At 41.8% G+C, this 19018-nt stretch overlaps 1 protein-coding gene across 2 annotated transcripts in view; it reads left to right on the top strand.

The window, feature by feature from the left end:
• Positions 1-1442: 1442 nt before the first annotated feature.
• The window catches only part of pappab (pregnancy-associated plasma protein A, pappalysin 1b), a 155951-nt gene continuing 138375 nt past the window's right edge, over positions 1443-19018 (top strand). For both annotated transcript variants that reach the window (XM_035380451.1, XM_035380450.1), the window contains exons 1-2: positions 1443-2280; positions 13744-14827. In XM_035380451.1, coding sequence (XP_035236342.1) covers positions 1887-2280; positions 13744-14827 — 1478 coding nt within the window. In that variant the 5' untranslated portion in view covers positions 1443-1886. The remainder of the gene's footprint in view (positions 2281-13743; positions 14828-19018) is intronic.

Here is a 19018-nt window from a genome sequence, read left to right as displayed (position 1 = left end):
ACAGCAGGTATGCCTATAAATAAATACGAAAGGCACTGCAATGACTAAAACGGGGAAGGAGGAAAGTTGTATAACCAGCTGGTTTGGCATTACTGTTTATTTAATCACTTAGAGGAATAAACACAATTTGGCGGCTTATGCTCAGGACTCTCTTGCAGATTGCCTAATCTCGTTTGATGGCCTGGAATAGCAGTTAAATGATTTACATGAAAATAATAATGCGTATATAATCACTCAATTTCTGTCTTCTTTGTAACATGCTACGTTTTATTTATTGTTGCCATTATGAAGGGTTCCGCAGATACGCACAAAGACTAAACGAGTAGAGGATTGAAAGCGCTGCTGAAGACGGGAAACGGTAATGGTGTGCCATAAAAATGTTACTGCAGGGGTCAGCCGTCTCACCACATCCCTCTTTGAGTACTTACACACACTCTGATGCAGACAGCTGCAGGTGTTTTGCGATCAAGTATACCATTCAGTAATGGCACATTCACTGAATACACTCTGTCTGTTTAATTACCAATATGTCTGTCTACTTCTCTGTCTGTTTGTAAAATTTGATGGTTAAATCTGTAAAAGTAAAAAAAAAAAAAAAAAAACTAAAAAAAAAAAAAATTTAACACAATAAATTGCATGAAACTGAACAACATAAACAACAGGCTGTGAGATATTCTACTAGCTTCCAAAAAAGAGACATTTGAACTTCCGATTGGTAAACCAGAGAGTCCATGGCTTTTGGTAGGCCACTCTCCAACATACATATGTCAGTGCAATTCTGCTACTGCAAAACGATTCACTTCTGTGCACTGACTGGTTGACTTCGAACTTGTCTACAGGATTGTTCAGTTAATAACCGCTAGAGGGATCCGTGCACGGGTTTCAAAAGACCAAAAACACCGTCCCGACTCAGACACGCACGGAGAAAGAAACCAGCCGTCAGTGGTTACCTGTGACTTCCCAGTCCAGCTAAGAAAAAGAAAAAAAAAGAAAAAAAAAAACAAACAAACAAAAAAAAAAACGGTATAAACTTAAGAATTTCTTGCTACAGTCTACAAAGACATACAAAGCAATCTGCTTCAAAAGAGCGCGCCCATCTCAAGCTCTCCAAGTGCTTTCCGCTTCAGGCAAATCATTGAAGATTCCCGATGCTACTGCGCTCCCACTCGCTTTACAAGATCATTTTGTGCATTTCAACTTTTAAATATCAAAATCAACTTTAGGAAAGACGTCCTGGGTTCAATAATCTAGATGACCTGACTTTTTGTTTTACATTTTTGAAGTATGTTTTTTTTTAAATATATATTTTAATATTGTTTTTACGACGAGGATAAGGAAACAAACATCAACAAAAATATTTGACAAATGTAAAAGTGCTGCGGGTGCTGCAACTGCATTCATTAGGTTTTTTTTTTTTTTTTTTTTAAAGCGAAAGAGAAATTTTTGTGATCTTTCCAAACTGATTGATTACTTACTTAGTCATCCCTCTAGTTTAATGGGATCCATTCAATTGAGAAGGTGGAGCACTTGCATGAATTAACATATTCCTTTTGCCCTCAATCTGTGCTGAAGTGTCTTACTTTTTGCCTAAAGAAGGGGCAAGGAAAGGGGGTCGTGGCTTAACATTATAAAGGAAAAAATAACAGCATCGCCTTCTTGGTTGGTGTAGAATCTGTGTCTTGACAAGCTGTTATAAAATCTGAAGCGGGACCTGGGAAAGACCTTAAGAGGAATTCTGTGGAGATAAGATTTTTGAGGAGATTTCATTCTTTCCATTCTTCTTCTTATTATTATTATGTTATTATAATAAGAATTATTGTAATATAATTATTATTGTTCTGTTTTGCCCTTTTTCTTCTTTTCAAAATTTTCGGTCCTCTTTGAAAATGAAACTTTGGACTTTTCTCCCCTGGCTTCCTTGCCTTTTGATTTGTATCATGTGTTTGGGATCAGAGTGCGGGACTGTCCGGAGAACTGGTAGATCTAAGAGAGACTTGGTGCGCATTAGGGAAGCCAGAGTCACCTTCCCTGGGGCTTGCGCCACACGCCTGCCTCGGGGCAAACGTTCTTTGCCCGGGATGGATCGGCGGTCACCTCGCCAGCACCGTCGCTCCTCCCAGGCGGAGGAGAGCACTCCTGGTCGGGGAAAGGCTGTTTATTTTACCGGCAGAGGAGACCAGCTACGACTGAAGCCTGGCGTGGAGGTACCGAGAGGAAATTTCACGCTGGAAATGTGGATCAAACCAGAGGGAGGGCAGCGATCACCCGCTGTAATTGCAGGTTAGATTTGATTTATTTCTGTTTTTTCTTCACAAGAGATTGAATGGTTTTAACCCCCAAGTGTCACAAACTGACTCCAATCACAAAACGTCTTGGCAAAAAGTGTCGTATTTATGATGAAATATGTTTATTTCAATTTTATCGCCGTTCCTTTCGACCTTTGGGAATGCTTTCTGGTTTATTAGTGTAGTAGTTTCCGTTAAGTTATTTTGAGTTTAAGCCCTCAGTGCGTCACACCAAAGGATAGCTGTGGTATTAAGTGAAAACATGCCATGTTGTCAGTTCAAAAATATTGGTATAGTGGTGGTTTCAACGGTGGTTGACGCTTCCTAGGCTCTTGAACGATTAGCTGGTCCTCTAGTGCATCGGAAGAATATTTATTTTGAAACGTGCTACAATTTCTGAGGTTAAAGGAACTCCCTCCCGTGTGGACGAATATTTGAAAGGCAGACGTAAGTGCATAACGATAGTTTATATGTAGTCGGGAATATTGCTGGTATTGCAAAATTTCCGCCCACCTTTCCTAAACCGGCGATTTCAGACGAAGCAGCCACACATTTGTTCTTTCAATTGTAGTTATACAATTGAAGTTATATGTAATTAAGAAAAACATAATGTTGACACAAATATAATAAAGGACGATAAAACACGTAGTTTTTGTTAGACTACTAAACTTTTTATAGGCTATTTTATCTCGAATGGGCGCACTGGATCTGATCAATGTGCATAAGTAGTGTAGCCTAAACGATTTGTGAAGCGTGTTAATTATTTAGTAATCTCGGCATATTATTTCTCAATTTTTAATCACAGCCAGGCACAAAAACTGTTAGTACGAATCATGCAGACTACGTAATGTCCCTAGTCGTATGAAAACTTTATTACATATGAACAGGTAGAAATTTATGGGAGTAGCCTATCGCAGAACGTCGCTTTTTCATATCACAATGCAAGTGAGTAAGAGGCGTGCCTTCGAGTTGCTGCCTCGCATGACATCATGCCATATAGTTAATCAATTAGAACTTTCCTTATGATTGTTAGCAATGATTACTTAAAATGTGTTTCTTCAAGCAAATGTACCCTACGATGTATAAAAATGCTATGGCAACATTGCGGACTAAGTGCAGCGACGCATTCAAGACTTGACTGTTGTCTCCAAATTTCACCTGACGTGCCTGTCGGGTAGCTCAGAGGCGTCCCCCCCAGTTTTATAGGGACCCCTAACCGTCCCCCGGATCGGGGTAGTTGTATAAGCTTAAAAGTTGAGACCTTTCTTTTGCTCACATTTTGCCCCCCCCCCCCCCCCCCCCCCCCCCCCCCCCCCCCCCCCCCCCCCCCCCCCCCCCCCCCCCCCCCCCCCCCCCCCCCCCCCCCCCCCCCCCCCCCCCCCCCCCCCCCTCCCCGCTTCAAAAATCTCTCCTGCGCCCCTGAGGTAGCCTATTGGATCAAATTGTTGGTCTTCTGACCTAAGCTACACGAGGTGAGCTGTCTTTAATATACGTTCATATGCTGATTAATGTCATTAGGATGTTCTCATCATCTAAAATACTTTAAGATGTACAACCACATCTTCACCATTGTTGACGACTGCTAGCCTATGTAATACCCTACCACATAAAAAATAATTGCTTTCCCTGTTAAACACAATAAAAACAACGATTAACTGAATTTCATTGTGCGGAATGCGGTGATGCCGTGCATAGCCACGAATAGGCTATTGCTGAGCAAAAAAGTGCTCTCGCGTTTTGATAACTTCACCTAGGCTGATTGTGTTTTTGTTCGCAGATCTATGGCCTGGTTTTAACGAGGCCCTACCGCTTCCGAATTACAGGCAATAACAAGTGTATACCCCCCGCAGAAAACCTGACAGCGTAGTATTTTTAAGGGAATGTGGCTAAACTTCTAGTGGTTTCATGCGGTAGGCTAACGTTGAACGAAGTGCATCTGCGCAATTTCAGACTCACGGGTATCAATCTGGAGTGCCTACTTGATAGTTAAATCATCACGATTAATTAATGAAGTGCATGAAACGTACTATTGAAGTGTGAGACAGTTGTGAGGTTTAGTGAAGGCTGTTGACTCTTAATTAATACAACTGGTACAACTGCAACAACAACAACAATAATAATAATGATGGTAATAATAATAATAATAATAATAATAACAACAACAATAACTATATGATAAAGCTATTATTATTATTATTATTATTATTAACTGCAATGGTTAATGCTTGATTTAAATGAAACAAGGACGGGCTATCATACATTACTATATTTAGTACTACATAAAACAAAAAAATAGAGGAATTTATTTAAATTCTCCGTTTCTTTGAGCTTATACGATCAATGCAGGCTGTTATAATAGGGCATAGGCTATAGCATGTGTCCAATGTGGTGGGAGAAAACAGGCAATACATCTTTAAGGGAAGTTGTATGGATGATCTCTGGACGGGAACTGGAGTAAAAGGGCGTGTCGCTTTTCTTTTTACAGAGTAAAAGTTAGTTGATTTCTCTTTTGATCCCTCCTACTACCAACAGAGAGCGTAAATGCGCTAAACGCGCAAAATGTTTTAGGGATCCTCGCGTAAATACGATCTTCACAGATCAGTCGACACTCAATCGTGTCATTTCACCTTGCATGCAGAAAATAATTGAGAGAGGGTTGTTAGGGTTGCTTTAACGATTAATTGTCATATTGCAGTTACGTTACGATATGGAGAGAAACAAGACAGACAAGCGATGTAATATCAGCGCTTAAAGCTCTTCGCATTAAAGTAAGGGTAAAAACACAACTGGCATTAAATGTGTCTGTTAAATCCGACTGTATGCACCATTCACGAGCCTGTAATTCGTAATTTACATCTTTTTGTTTTTATTGCGTTGTGATCGTTGTTACAATTTTTTATGTTTTGTGCACTGATTAACCATAGTTTCTGTTTTCATAGAGAAATAGGGTCAGAACAATATAGAAGTTACACATTATTTGACTTTGAATTACTGCACCATTATCTACAATGACTTACCATGTTTATAGTGCAACCAGATTAGTTATATGAAAATGTGATGTGATAATGTTACATGTTTACATGGGCACAGCTGCATGATTACAGTATAAATCAAGAAAATAACTGAAGCAAACCATTCATTCATTCATTCATTTATTCATTCATTCATTCATTCAATATTTTTAAATGATGCATTAATCAGTCAACCCAGTAAATGTGATCTGAGTCATGGCTAGTCTGTATCTTGACAAGAAAATCTGTATCTCTTTCCCATGCCCTGTGATGAGCTCAGATAGCACTGGCTTCAGTGGAACTCATCAGTGTCAGGTCACAATAATAAAAAAAATAATAATTCTGCTCTTACAGTGTCTGAAAGATGCTTTACAAATGGTAAATGGTAAATGGACTGCATTTATATAGCGCTTTTATCCAAAGCGCTTTGCAATTGATCCCTCTCATTCACCCATTCACACACACACACTCACACAGGCTGCCATGCAAGGTACCAATCAGCTCGTTGGGAGCTCTTACCTCCTGAGCTATGTAGCCCCTAGATTACATTAAGAGTGGGGAATGGATCAAGCATAAGAGTAGTGGGATGCTGGCAGAGCCTCTTTTACCTGAAATTAAAATAAAATAAAATTGAATAAAAAGTGCTTTGTGATTCATTATAACAGGAAAACTTTGTGATAGGCAGGTACTAAACATTTGTAGGTGCCTTGCTTAGAAGCACGCACACAACCTGCTTTATTTGCTATATTCTCCTAAAACCAATTCATTTTTGTCCCCTGTAGGCAGCGAGTCTCCAGTCTTAATCTCAAGAGCCGTATATTCTACTATTCTACTATTTTGAACATATTATATACTTCAACTGTGTTTTTGTCATACAAGACACTTGTGTTTTGTTTAAAAAAGTTAAAATTCATTAATTTTTTCTGCTGGGTCTTAGGAGGACACAAGTTCAAAATGAGTTATATGAAATCCACGTTAGCTCTCTCAATCATCAATTTTAGTGCACCAGGCATTGGCAGCCCACCAAACTTATCAAAAGAATTGAAGGGTTAACAGTAGGTCAGGCTGTAGTGGCTCTTTCCAGACATTTAAAGATGGCAAATGGGAGAATGTTCAGCAAGCCAGGTAAGAGCCTGCGCTTTGAGTTTCAAATAATTTAGCGCAGAACCTGAAAGAGCCTGATGCAGAGGTATGCCTGGAGAATCAAGTGTTTCGGAACAGAATTCCACTTTTTCCACCTTTTTCTGCCCAAGCCTCACCTGCATGCCCATTCCCAGAGATTTGTGAAATTCCACACTGTACGGCACGGCTATGCCAAACATGCCAGCCCTCACTCATCTCTTCCTGACTTACAGCTGTGAGTGCCGCACCATGCAGGAGTTCTCTCAGGAAGGGTCACACCACAATAGGTCAACAATCTCTTGCCCCTAAAAAAATAATTATTTGTCTGTGAATTCTTCCTTCTTTATTGTGTGTGGTTGTTCATGCAAAATCAGTCAAACTTACACTAGTAACATATTTTATTACCTGGCTTGTTTCTTCGTCAGAAAGGGTTTTGCAGAACCTGGATTTATTATTTAAAATGTCAATATTTTATTTCCATTAGCTCTTAGATATTACATTTGTTTATTCTGTAGTAATTTTTGTAAATTCCCTTTTCTGAACCCTTGTCCCTCTCTAACTAATGTGCTCTACATTTTGTAGAATATACGGTGAGTCCATAATGTTTGGGACAGTCATTTTTTCTTTGGCTCTGTACTCAACAATTTTAGATTTGTAATCAAGCAATTAAAATATGATAAAGGGGCACATTCACAGCTTTTATTTAAGAAAAGGGTATTTTTTTAAATACATTTTGGTTTCACCGTGTAGAAATTACAGCACTTTTTACACATAGCCCCCCCCCCCCCCCCCCATATTTCAGGGCACCATAATGTGTGGGAAAAATTAGTTATGTGAATGAAAGTACCCATGTTTAGTAATTTGTCACATATTCTTTGCATGCAATGTCTGCTTGAAGTCTGTAAACCATAGACATTACCGAGTACATTACCAGGTGTTTCTTTGGTGATGCTCTGCCAGGCTTTTGGCTTTGAAAAATGCCTGTGTTGCTTTCGCAGCATGTTTGGGATCACTGCCTTGCTGTAGGATGAAGCAATGTCCAATGGATTTGGAGGCATTTATTTGAACATGAGCGAATAAGATGCTTCTGTACACCATTTCAGAATTAATTCAGCTTCTGCTACCATCAGTTACATCATCAATGATGTCAAGTGAGCCAGCACATGTGGCAGTCAAACACGCCCAAACCATAACACCCCCCACCAGCATATTGCACATATTGCATAAACAGTACAGGTCTTCCTTGGTCACCAGGCCCTTTGTGAATATTGAGCTCACCAGTGATTCTGACTCATCTGAAACACCTGAGAAGCGATTTATCCCAAACATTATGGTGTGTAAATGTGGGGACCATGTATAAAAATGCTGTAATTTCTACATGGTAAGCCAAAATAAATAAAAATACCCATTAATAAAAGCTGAAAATCTGCACTTCAGCCACATTGATTGATTTGTTGATTACAAATCTAAAATTGTGGAGCACGGAGCCAAATCCAGAAAAAGTATGTAAACAAGCATTAACATGTTAACAAGAATAACTTGTAATCATACTATTTGCAAAAAATAAGTCAAATTCATAGCTGGATTGCACTTATTTCTGAACTGGGCTGCAATGCCCTATCCAGGGTCCGCTGACACTCACGTGGTCCCTGTTCTTCCCGTTAAAGAGACCTGCACGACATCCCACAACTGGAAGCTTGTGTCAAAACCCTAGTTTGCGTTGCTTCCTTCCCCCTCCTTGTTTATATGAATTATTGGAGTTAAAGAATGAGAAATGAGGGCACGAGTCACAGAGGGGTACGGCTTGCCCCTCTCCTGCTCCATGCCCTGAGCTCCAAACGAACTACCACTCGTCCTCATTGTGAAGTGCAGAAACTTCTATTTCTATTGATAACATAAATCGCCTCTTTGTTTGCGTGTGTATGTTGTGCGCTGCAGAGGAGACATGTACTTGCCTTCTCTAGAGTTCACACAAGGACAGAGAGCAGGAGGCAGCTGTCCCACTGCTCGTTAGGCTTTCGCGCAGGTTGCCCCTTTATCGTTCTCGTAACTCCTGTGAGGTGATTGAAATGACGCACATGTGTGGATGTCTGGACCTGAAGGTTTATGACGGGCATTCCACTAGCGTTGTGGCAGGAGGAAGATTTTTTTGTTCTGTGGGAGTAATACGATGCCGGTTCAGGACCATGAACAGCGCAGGGTAAATGGAACCGTATCAGCTGGACGCAATGGGACAAACCCCCTTTAAATAGGGATTTGTGCTCCATTTGCTGCTTAGGAGGGGGGGGGGGGTTACCTTCCCCCTTTAATATTCAATATAGCACCCACCCCTCGGGAAGCCACAAAACTCCATTTACTACTCCTAAACTAGATATTATTTTGCACCTGTAGAAGGAATGCCATATCACAGGTGAAGCAAATGAAAAAGATAACAGTTGTCTATTCATTGACTGTGGCTCCAGCATTAATCTCTGCTGCTTACTATTACATGCAAATGTGTTTCCTTCCCCGATGTGCTTAGTTTTGAAACAAACTGAAAATAAAATTTTAAAAAATGGAAAGCACCATTATCTGTGTGTCAAATAATTGGACAGGGAAATGTTGATTTGTTGATTGCTGAAATGCAAAAATGTAAATGGAAAAGGCTCATGAGACACATGGGCTGTAGTGTGTTAGCTTTGCTACTGCAGTGTCGTAGTTTTTCACTGCAGTAAGGTAGCCTTGGGCTGCTGTGTCCAGGATAAAATGATATTCTTTGGTTATTCCTGGTTCCAGGACAATAATATTTAGTGCAAGTTCACAGTCTTTCAGGGCGATGATGGCAAACAATACCAATTGCAAATGACCAAGATAAATAAAGGCATCAGGAAAGGGTAGACAGTAACACCACTGACATCTAGCAAATTCTGACCAAACTAAGTTCAATGGGTTTTAATCACTCTTAGCATGGGCATAGAATGAACTTGATCAGTTACTAAATTACTAAATAAATTAAAAAAGTAATAGAATTGATTTGAGATCTAGCTTACCTGGTTATGTACAGCAGTATACTGTCTGCTCAGATGCCTTTTTGAATTGCCTAACCCAGGAGCTAGCCCATCGCAAATGGACGAGCAGCTTGTATGTGTTGATGTTGCATTTACATCAAATTGTTCACAAATCGTCCACATGAAAAAATATGAAGCTTATGATTCAATTACCAAGCTGTTATTTTCCAAGAGTTACAACCGCTGAGGTGTCTGAAGCTTAATTAACGCTTTTGTGAACTTTGGTCTGTGTTAGCTTGAAATTTCACAACCTAACAGGGATATCATATGTGATAACACACATGTGCATTTGTCCCTGGATGTACAGTAAATGTGTTTCTTCCATAACTACATTATGGCTTGGGAACAACAATTGTTGTGGCATGTGACAATTGTTTTTTTTTTGTGTTGTGAAATGGTTCTTGGAAAGACATGTATAGAGATGTTGACCTGGCTGGGACTAGTGTTTCCTGTTATTTATTGACTACAACTGAGGTTTGAGGAGTGCTGCATAGACAAGCAATAGAACAGCGTTTTTCGCATAGATGTTACAGGCATTGGGCCATTCATTTTTTAAATAAAACTTTAAAATAAAATACAATAGAAATCCAGTGCAATACAGGGATTTAATCGCTGCCAGTGTTTGAGGAAACAAAACCAATATAACCAATAAGTAGGTCCAAGATTACTGGAAAATATCATTTCACACTTTTAGTGAATAAGAATTCCAGGATATTGTAACCTTCCCATTTAGAAATCCCCTGGCAGCTTCTCTAGCAGTTGGGGAACCACTACACATGAGTAAAAACATTTTGAATGTTTGACACTTTTCATGCTGCGTATCGACAGTGGACCTGAGAAGCTGTGAGTGTTAACTGAAGTGATAGTGCCTCTCTGAACTGTGAGTCACAGCAAAGTCACACTACTCTATGTGTATATCCTTCATATGCCAGTACTTTTCCTCCAATTACAGTGGCCCTTGTTCACTCTCAGCCCAACCACAGCATTCCGTGATCCTATGCCAAGTGGTAGCTAGTTCCCACTTGGGCACAATGAAATTTTTTTGCAGATGGATAAGTTGAAAGACTGAAGGGAAATTACACTTATTTAATTTGGAACAAAGATCATTTATACCCAGAAAAAAAAATAATAATTTGCACATATGCTATTTCTCTGACATTCTGACAAAATCGTCCTGTTTTCCACAGGTTTTGTGTGTTCTGAGAGGGAAAAAAAGCCTTAAGAGTACCATAATTACTCATAGCAGCCCGAGTATGTATTCCACGCACCATAGTTGTTCTTACCATTCCACACCAAAGAGCTTATTTAGCCTGGAATAATTAAATGCGTCCCATTTCTTCAGTGTGGCAGGATTATGACAGCTGTTTACACTGAAAACCTTGCAGGCATTTCAGCATGACTTCAGCTCCACTGAACAGATGACTGCTTTTCTACCAGACGGTGGAAAACACTGAAATGCAATACTCTGCCCAGCCAAATTTTATTTGTGGCTCTGCCTGGGAAATCAGCCACTGGGGTCTGTGAGCTAGTTATACCATGGATGCTGTTGAAACAAGGGAAGCTCACAGACCCCTGAATGCTGCAGATGATGAGAAAAAGTTACTCACATCAGCCCAGGTTTAAGCTCTCAGTTGGGGGCAGAAAACGAATCTGTGGTCTGGATAGTTTGGCTTATGCAGTGTGTACCTGTAGCTGTGGACATTTTGGAATCCAGAAAAACTGGGAGCATGGCTGTGAGTCAAAAATCGTTTGCATCCGGGGAATTTCACAATCATTATCTCCCCCTTCTTTCGCCTTGTTTTCCTCTCTGTTCCTATCTCTCTTTCTCTCTCTGTTTTGAGGAGTTGTTTTCACTCCTCCCCTTTCCCCCTCTCTAAGTTGATTATAAAGCAGAAAGTTCCTCTCAGTTGTAAGAACACATTACCTTCCTGAACTGAATGTATGCTTTCCAAGCGAAACAGGAAAAGGGGTTTTGGGAGCCCCTAGCATAATAAAGTTTCTGCAGAAAAGTACCGTTTCTGATTTTTAGCTTCCCAGCCAATGAGATGCATTGCAAGTGAGCAGACTGAATGTTCACGTAACCTTTGCTCTGTTGATCCAAGACCACACCGTTAGGGTTTGATCGTTAGCAGATGGCCAGTTGTAGTCAGTTAGTGACAGGATGAGGAGCCTCTGAAGTAACTCAGTAAGTGACCTATGCAACTCACCCCTGATTTATGGGCTGACATAGTGCTAAGCATGCCCTCTCTGCTCTCACCGGGAGAGACACCCAGGCCCCAGGCACTCTCACTGGGAGAGACACTGAGTCTGCTCTTACTGGGTGAGACACTGAGTTAGCTCTTACTGGGAGAGACAACACTGGGAGAGGTGCTCAGTTGGACAGACCCTGCCTGTGTAGTCACTGAGGAAACGTTCCTCTTTACTACGGATATTGCCTCTTCAGCATCCGCAAGTTGCACACCTGGCACTGTTGACATGCCTTCACTTTCTTAAAACAAATAAACATACATGTATGTGCACATGTACACATTATAATTATTTAAGGCCATAGAAAAACAACTGGGCCCAAATTGTCAGGGTTTTCTTAAATCTTGTACCTACTCAATGTCAGTGTCCACACCAAACACACACATACACACACACATGCCCATACACATATGCTTGCATACACATACGTACTCACACGTGTACTTGTGCATGTGACCACATGCTGATTCTAGCTTTAAAAAAGTTTGTTCTCCTGTGTGTTGAACATGGGAAGTGGAAGGAAAGCACCTGCAGCTGACAGATTTGTTTTTGTTGTCCTGCAGATGCATATGATTTGGGTGGAAACAGAAAAAACAGAAATGTTTAACACAGTAAGCTGTTAATGTTCATTCACAGCTTACATTAATCATACTAAATATTAATTGTCAACATTGGATTTCTAGGAAAGGTATTACCATAAATGAACAAAATCCATTGAAATGTGTCATTACTGGCAGAACCATTAACTAGTACATGAAACAGGTGTCACCTGTTCCGTGCTGTAAGTTTCAGAAGCTTAACTGTACAACAGTCCATATTACAGTGGCTCATAACATTAAACGTGCTTTTTTAAGGTCGGGGGGAAAAGAAGTTGCTGCGCCTAAACTTACAGTCTACTTTGAGGGTGGCATTCAGAAAAGTAACAAACATCGCCCATTACAATCATTAACCCCACTTGTCATGATGTATGCTGGTCTGTGTCACAAGAATCACATCCAGAATCAGTTGCATGTTGGTGCAGCAATTTCTCACACGCGCACGCACACACACGCACACGCCAGTGCATGTTTTGTTTGGCATAGTGTTAGCTAGTTGGAGGATCAGTTAAGGTTGCATATTATTTTGTTATAGTATAGGAGAGTCCTATAGAAGTCATTGTAGGAATAAATTATTTGGTGAATGTTCACTTGCTAAGTTAAGGTTTCTTCAAAAGTTGGTTGGAACAAACTGGTATTTAAAAAAATATGAATAATTACTTTTTACTGCTTCAGTGTCATCAGGATTAACCCCAGATGACTCCAGCACTTAGGGCACCAGCTGCCAAATAAGCATTACTTTGGTAGTGATTTCATGGTACTAATATCATGAAGTGGAATACCTCCATCATTGTTTCATTCAAGAGATCGTTGTTTTTTTTAATTTGTTTTTGAAAAACTGCAATACTCATGTCTGAAATAACAGATATGTTAATATAGATAGAGACTGACATATAAATAAATTCAGTTTAGACAAATCTGTTTTAATCACTAAAGACACTTGAAAGATACACCACTCTGTTAGCGACAGCGTTAGCTATCAGCATAGCCACCAATTACGAAACCTGCGCTTCAAGATTGCTTAAAATCTGTGCATTGCAGGTCTTTACCATGAATATTAACAGTATGAGTGCGAAGAACGAGGAGGTTTACATGTATCCACAAATAATGTTGAGAAAATGTGCACAATTTTTCAGGGCAAATAAAAATAATTGTAATACTCGATAATTGGCCTAATTGAGGAGAGCTGGCTATATTTGATGGTTTTGATAATCAAGGAAAACGACTGAAAACCAATAATCAACCAGGTTGAAACCAATAACCAGTTTAAGTTTCTGGCCCCATAAATTTTCAGCTCACCAACTGCCTCTGAAACATTCAAGATGAAAAATGACAAATGTCTGTCAGCACATCGCTAACCATTTTTCTGTTCTGCCCTCTCTCTCTCTCTCTCTCTCTCTCTCTCTCTCTCTCCCCCCCTTCTCTCTGGCTGCAGGCCTTTATGATAAGTGCTTCTACGCCTCCAGTGACCGCGGCTGGCTGCTGGGCATCAGAGCCGTTAGCGAGCAGGGAAACCGAGACCCCCGCCTTTTCTTCTCCCTCAAGACCGATCGTGCTCACAAAGTCACCTCCATCACTTCCAATGCACGTTACCTGCCCAACCAGTGGTCGCACTTGGCGGTCACATACAATGGGCTGTACATGAAGCTGTTTGTGAATGGCGCTCAGGTGGCTGTGAGCCGTGAGCAGTCAGGCGAGGTCTTCAGCCACCTCACCAAGAAGTGCAAGGTGCTGATGATTGGTGGCAACGCACTGAACCATAACTACCGGGGCTCCGTGGAGCAGTTGACACTTTGGCGCCGGGCGCGGTCCCAGCAGGAGATCATGTGGGGCATGCGTGGACATGGGCAAGAGCAGCTGGATGAACTCTCCCAGCTGGTCATCCACGAGAGCTTCCACAATGCCTCGCACAAGTGGATGACTGTTAAAGATGGCAGCTTGCCCCAGGCAGAGGACCAGGGGCGAGCAGGGCCAGGGGATATGTGGTTCTCTCTGGACACCATCCTGGAGCCCCCGCCCTGTGGCCAGACAGTGTGCGACAACATGGAGGTGATAACCAACTACAATAATTTCTGGAGCTTCCGCAAGCCCAAGATCGTGCGCTACCGCGTGGTGAACGTCTATGATGATGCCCGCCTCAAGCCCACAGTCACCGAGCACCAGATCCACCTGCAGCACCAGCACTTGAACGACGCCTTCCGTGCTTACAACATAACCTGGGAGCTGAGCGTACACAACGTATACAACTCCTCGCTGCGGAACCGCCTGGTGCTGGCCAACTGTGACATCAGCAAGGTGGGTGACGAGGAGTGCGACCCTGAGTGCAACCACACCCTCACTGGCTTCGATGCTGGTTACTGCAAGAAGCTGAAGACCTACTGTCCGGAGAGCAAGCAGGGCAATGGAGTCTGCGACCCAGAGTGCAACTGGGACAACTATTACTATGACAAGGGAGACTGCTGCAACCCCAACATCACTGACGTCACCAAGACCTGCTTCAACCCCTCCTCTCCTCTCAGGTAGAGTCTTGGTGGTGCTCCTTTAAGCTTCTGTCTGCTTGCATATTTATGCACCGTGATCTGGGGTTTTTCTATTCTTGTGCCTGTGACAGATGGTGTGGCAGAAGTGTGTAATTGCATCATAGCTCAAACTCTTGCATGAGGAGTAAACTGATGTGAAAGGAGAAAAAAAGCAATACAGAAGGATGGTTCAGATCAGTGAGTCGCTGATAACTCCTGGTGGGAGGGTGAGGGTGAGTGTTGGCGATCACCACCTAAAGGGTGACAATGGCAGTGGTTATTTCTGACGCATGCTCACGGCACTTTCCCAGGATGGGCCAACCGCCAGAATGTGCACATTTCATCTGTAAGAAGAAATTGGCAGTTAGTTTCTCCTTATGGTTGGAATGTGTAACATTTGGCTGATGTTATGGTATTCTCTCTGCTCTAACTGTAAAACACACTTTTCGTGCCTAGTTTGCATTCTATATTTCCTGCGCTTTGAAGTTCTATCAGCATCTCAGTGCTATTGGCAGTCACTGGGGGCTCCTCCTTTTTTCAATGGTGGCCTTAAGCCTTTTGTTTTGCATTCTTCCCCCATGTTTGTAAATGAGGAACAGAATAAACTCACTCTCACTGTGTGACATTATGAGCTCAGCCACAGAATGTTCCAATCTGTTCCACGAAGGGTTCTTCACCCAACAGACAGGAAAAAGCCTCTCCTTTCAGCTCAATTGAATTTGATTATCTGCACACAGAAAACAGAGAAACGTGAAAAAAAATCTATTTCTCAGAGATGTTTGTATCCTCTTAGGCTGAAAACCATTTCACTGAAATCTGTCTTACAATGTCTTACAATGATACAACGATGTGAGGAGACATTTGAGAATTAAGCCATTTTGGATGTGGCTTCTTTGAGTTATAAAATGTTTTTGGAATCAACAAATGTGTGTGTTTGTGTGTATGGAACTATATATGCTGCAGAATCTAACAGAAGTGTGATGAGATCGTAGCTTGTGCTGAAACACGTGTCTTAGTGGTGGATCTGAGATCCATGATAAATCCCAGCGCTCCTCACCAGTGGAGCTGAGTCTTGAATGCCTCAAGGCTGGGATGACTCACTCTTCCTGGCCTTTGGGTCTGGGCCTTCTGGATAACAGCTTTGTTTTGGCCTATGTTCAAGACCCAACAGAACCCTCAAACTACTCTCTTGGTACCGTGGCTGCAGTTGAGTGGGGGGGGGGTCCATCTCCCCTGCAAATTTTTAAAATATCTTTTCCTTTTTTAGAATTATGTAGTGCATGTAAAAGGGGATTGATGGGGCAAGAGGCAATTACAGCTCGGGGGCAGGGCTTCTGACCGCATTGCTTAGTGGGAGTTGCAGAAGCCGCTTTCGAGAGTGCTTTTCAGGAAGGGGCTAGCTCTCTTGAAGAGTTTCGGTGTTGGATGGCGTGAGGTACACTGGAGATGGAAAATGGGGGCGTTGAGTTTCTCCAGCTTTTCTCTCCCGTGAGATAAAGGCTTTCGGAGCATTTGCTCACGCCGCACTCTTTAAATATTGAATGTTTCTGACAGTCTGTTACAATGTGGGATCCAGATGGTAACTGCTGAAATATATACTACGCTCAGCAAGGCAGCCTACTTGAGGCTACAAACCCATCCTGAGCATTGGTTTGGAATCGTATCCATGGCTATCAGAGCCAGTGACCACATTAAAGGTTATAGATGTGGCAGTCATTTCTGCTAGCATTGTTGACCCCTTGTATGTAAGAGAAAATAAAGTGTGTATACCACTATTGCCCTCCCGTATGATAAATTCAATTTTTGTGCACACTTAATAACATTTTGACTAAAGAGGATTCTGAATATTATAAGGGAGGATAATGATAATCTGCATTGAAAATTTTGCTAAAGGGGGATTGTTGTAAAGCTGGGCAAGCTATAAGGTATAGCTGTCTCTTTTTTTGTCTGTTTTTTGCCATTTTCTCCCCAATTTAGTTGTTATACCAATTCCCCGTGTGTATCACAGTCCTGGTCGATGCGCTATCCTCTGTCGGTCTGGGGAGGGTGCAGACTACCACATGCCTCCTCCGATACATGTGGAGTCGCCAGCCACTTCTTTTCACCTGACAGCGAGGAGTTTCACTGGGAGAGCATAACGCGCACGGAGGTTCACAATATCTCCCCCAAATCCCCTCCCTGCTGAACAGGCACCTCGTCCAACCAGTAGGAGTCGCTAATGCAACGATCAGGATTCATACCCTCACCGGCTTCCCACCCGCGAACACTGCCAATTGTGTTCGTAGGAACGTCTGACCAAGCCGGAAGTACCGCTGCCGGGGATTGAACCCGGGTCTCTGTGGTGGTAGGTGAGTGCATAGCTGTTTCTCTTGGGAGTATACCTGCCCCCTCTAGGGAGTTACTGTACTTCGATCTTTGATCTCTGTACCTGCTGGCATTGTAAGTCTCTTTGGATAAGAAGACATGTTAAATGTAGCAAAGCAAAGTAAAGTACAGGGGTAGATAGTAAAAAGTAGCACAACAGTTTGGCTTTAATGACAAGTTTCCTACAGAAAGCCCTGTCTGGGAGGACTAAAAGGAAAGGATGATAAAAAAAAACATCAGCTGTAAGACTGATGTTTAATGTTCCTGAATACATCACCACAGTCTTATTGGCTGGCTCGTTAACCAACATTAAAGAACAAAACTGCCTGCTGACAAGGTGGTATTAGGAGGTGACAAAACTCAGGAGGTAAGAGCAGTTGTCTGGCAGTCGGAGGATTGCCGGTTCGATCCCCCGCCCTGGGCGTGTCGAAATGTCCCTGAGCAAGACACCTAACCTCTAATTGCTCCCAAAGAGCTGTTTGGTACCTTGCATGGCAGCCTTTAACCATTGGTGTGTGTGTGTGTGAATGAGAGGGAATCAATTGTTAAGCGCTATATAAATGCAGTCCATTTACCAGGTCAAGGTGGATATAGCTAGCCAGCAGTAAAGTATGAAGGCTACTAAATATTTTTCTTCAGATAGACGGTGTGGTTTATAGTGTGGCACTATGTTTTAGCAGTGCCTTGACAGCAATGTTAGCGTGGACATTTGTTATTTAGATAATCATTTTATCTTAACAGCATTTCTGCTGGTCCAGGAGCCAAATCTGGAGCCATATGTGATTGTTCTTTGACCTCACATTTGTCACACTGGGGTTTGTATGACCCTTTCTTTTCTCTGTTTACATCATGCTCCACTCTGTAAAGTTCTGTCAATACACAAGCTTGGAATGCATCCCTTAGAATGCCCTTTTCACCAAACTCAGGAAGCACCCTGTTTACCTCACCCCTTAAATTACACTTAAAATCACTTACAGCAAATACATTTCTGTGAGGTCTTTATGGATGGACCCCTGCAGGACCCCTGTCACAGGTGCTTCTTTTCTGTACTATTTACTGTTAGACTGTTTAGCTTTCCACTGCAAATTTGTTTCATGGAAATGAGTGCAAGCCCCTGACGACAGAGGAAGTGTGCGGTTGTAGTTTTCCGAGACATGGCGCATCCATGCAGGCACAATACATGTAAAATAAGCACAAGAAAACAAATGTGAAAATTGGATCTTGTACCAACGTTTCTAAGCTGGGCTCCCTTCAACAGGAAACAGGTTGTAGATGTCTCATACCTAAAACTGTTTGCAGCATTTCTTGGCTGTCCCATCAGGAGATGTTGTTCTGCTGTATCATCCCCTGCATCAGTCCCTGGATTTAGTTTCTCATCATCACTGTACCACTGCAACGATTAATCAGCACAGGTTAACAGATATATGTATAAGCATTTGTCCCCTTCCTGATTTTCCATATTATTGCATGTTTTTAACAATGGTTTCAATGGTTTCTTTAGACAAAATGTAATATTAGACAATGTGAAACTAAATAAACACAACAAACATTTTTTAAATTAATTAACCAAATTTATCTGATAATTATATTCACCTGATTGAACACAGCCAGGCTTGACTGCAGCCAGCCCTAGTGAATGTAAACCTGACCCATATGACCCATACTGAACCTTCAAAGTGAAGTAGACACCTCAAAGCTTGTACAAGCGCACAATACCACGATCAAAGGAAATTCAAGAAGAGATGAGAAAGATAGTCGTTGAAATATATCAGCCTTCCAATGGTTACGAAGCAATTTGTAAGGCTCTGGGACTCCACTGAACCACAG

Source organism: Anguilla anguilla, chromosome 10, assembly GCF_013347855.1.
Source record: "Anguilla anguilla isolate fAngAng1 chromosome 10, fAngAng1.pri, whole genome shotgun sequence".
In the NCBI taxonomy this organism is placed as follows: domain Eukaryota; kingdom Metazoa; phylum Chordata; class Actinopteri; order Anguilliformes; family Anguillidae; genus Anguilla; species Anguilla anguilla.
This window is presented reverse-complemented; position numbering and strand designations above follow the sequence as displayed.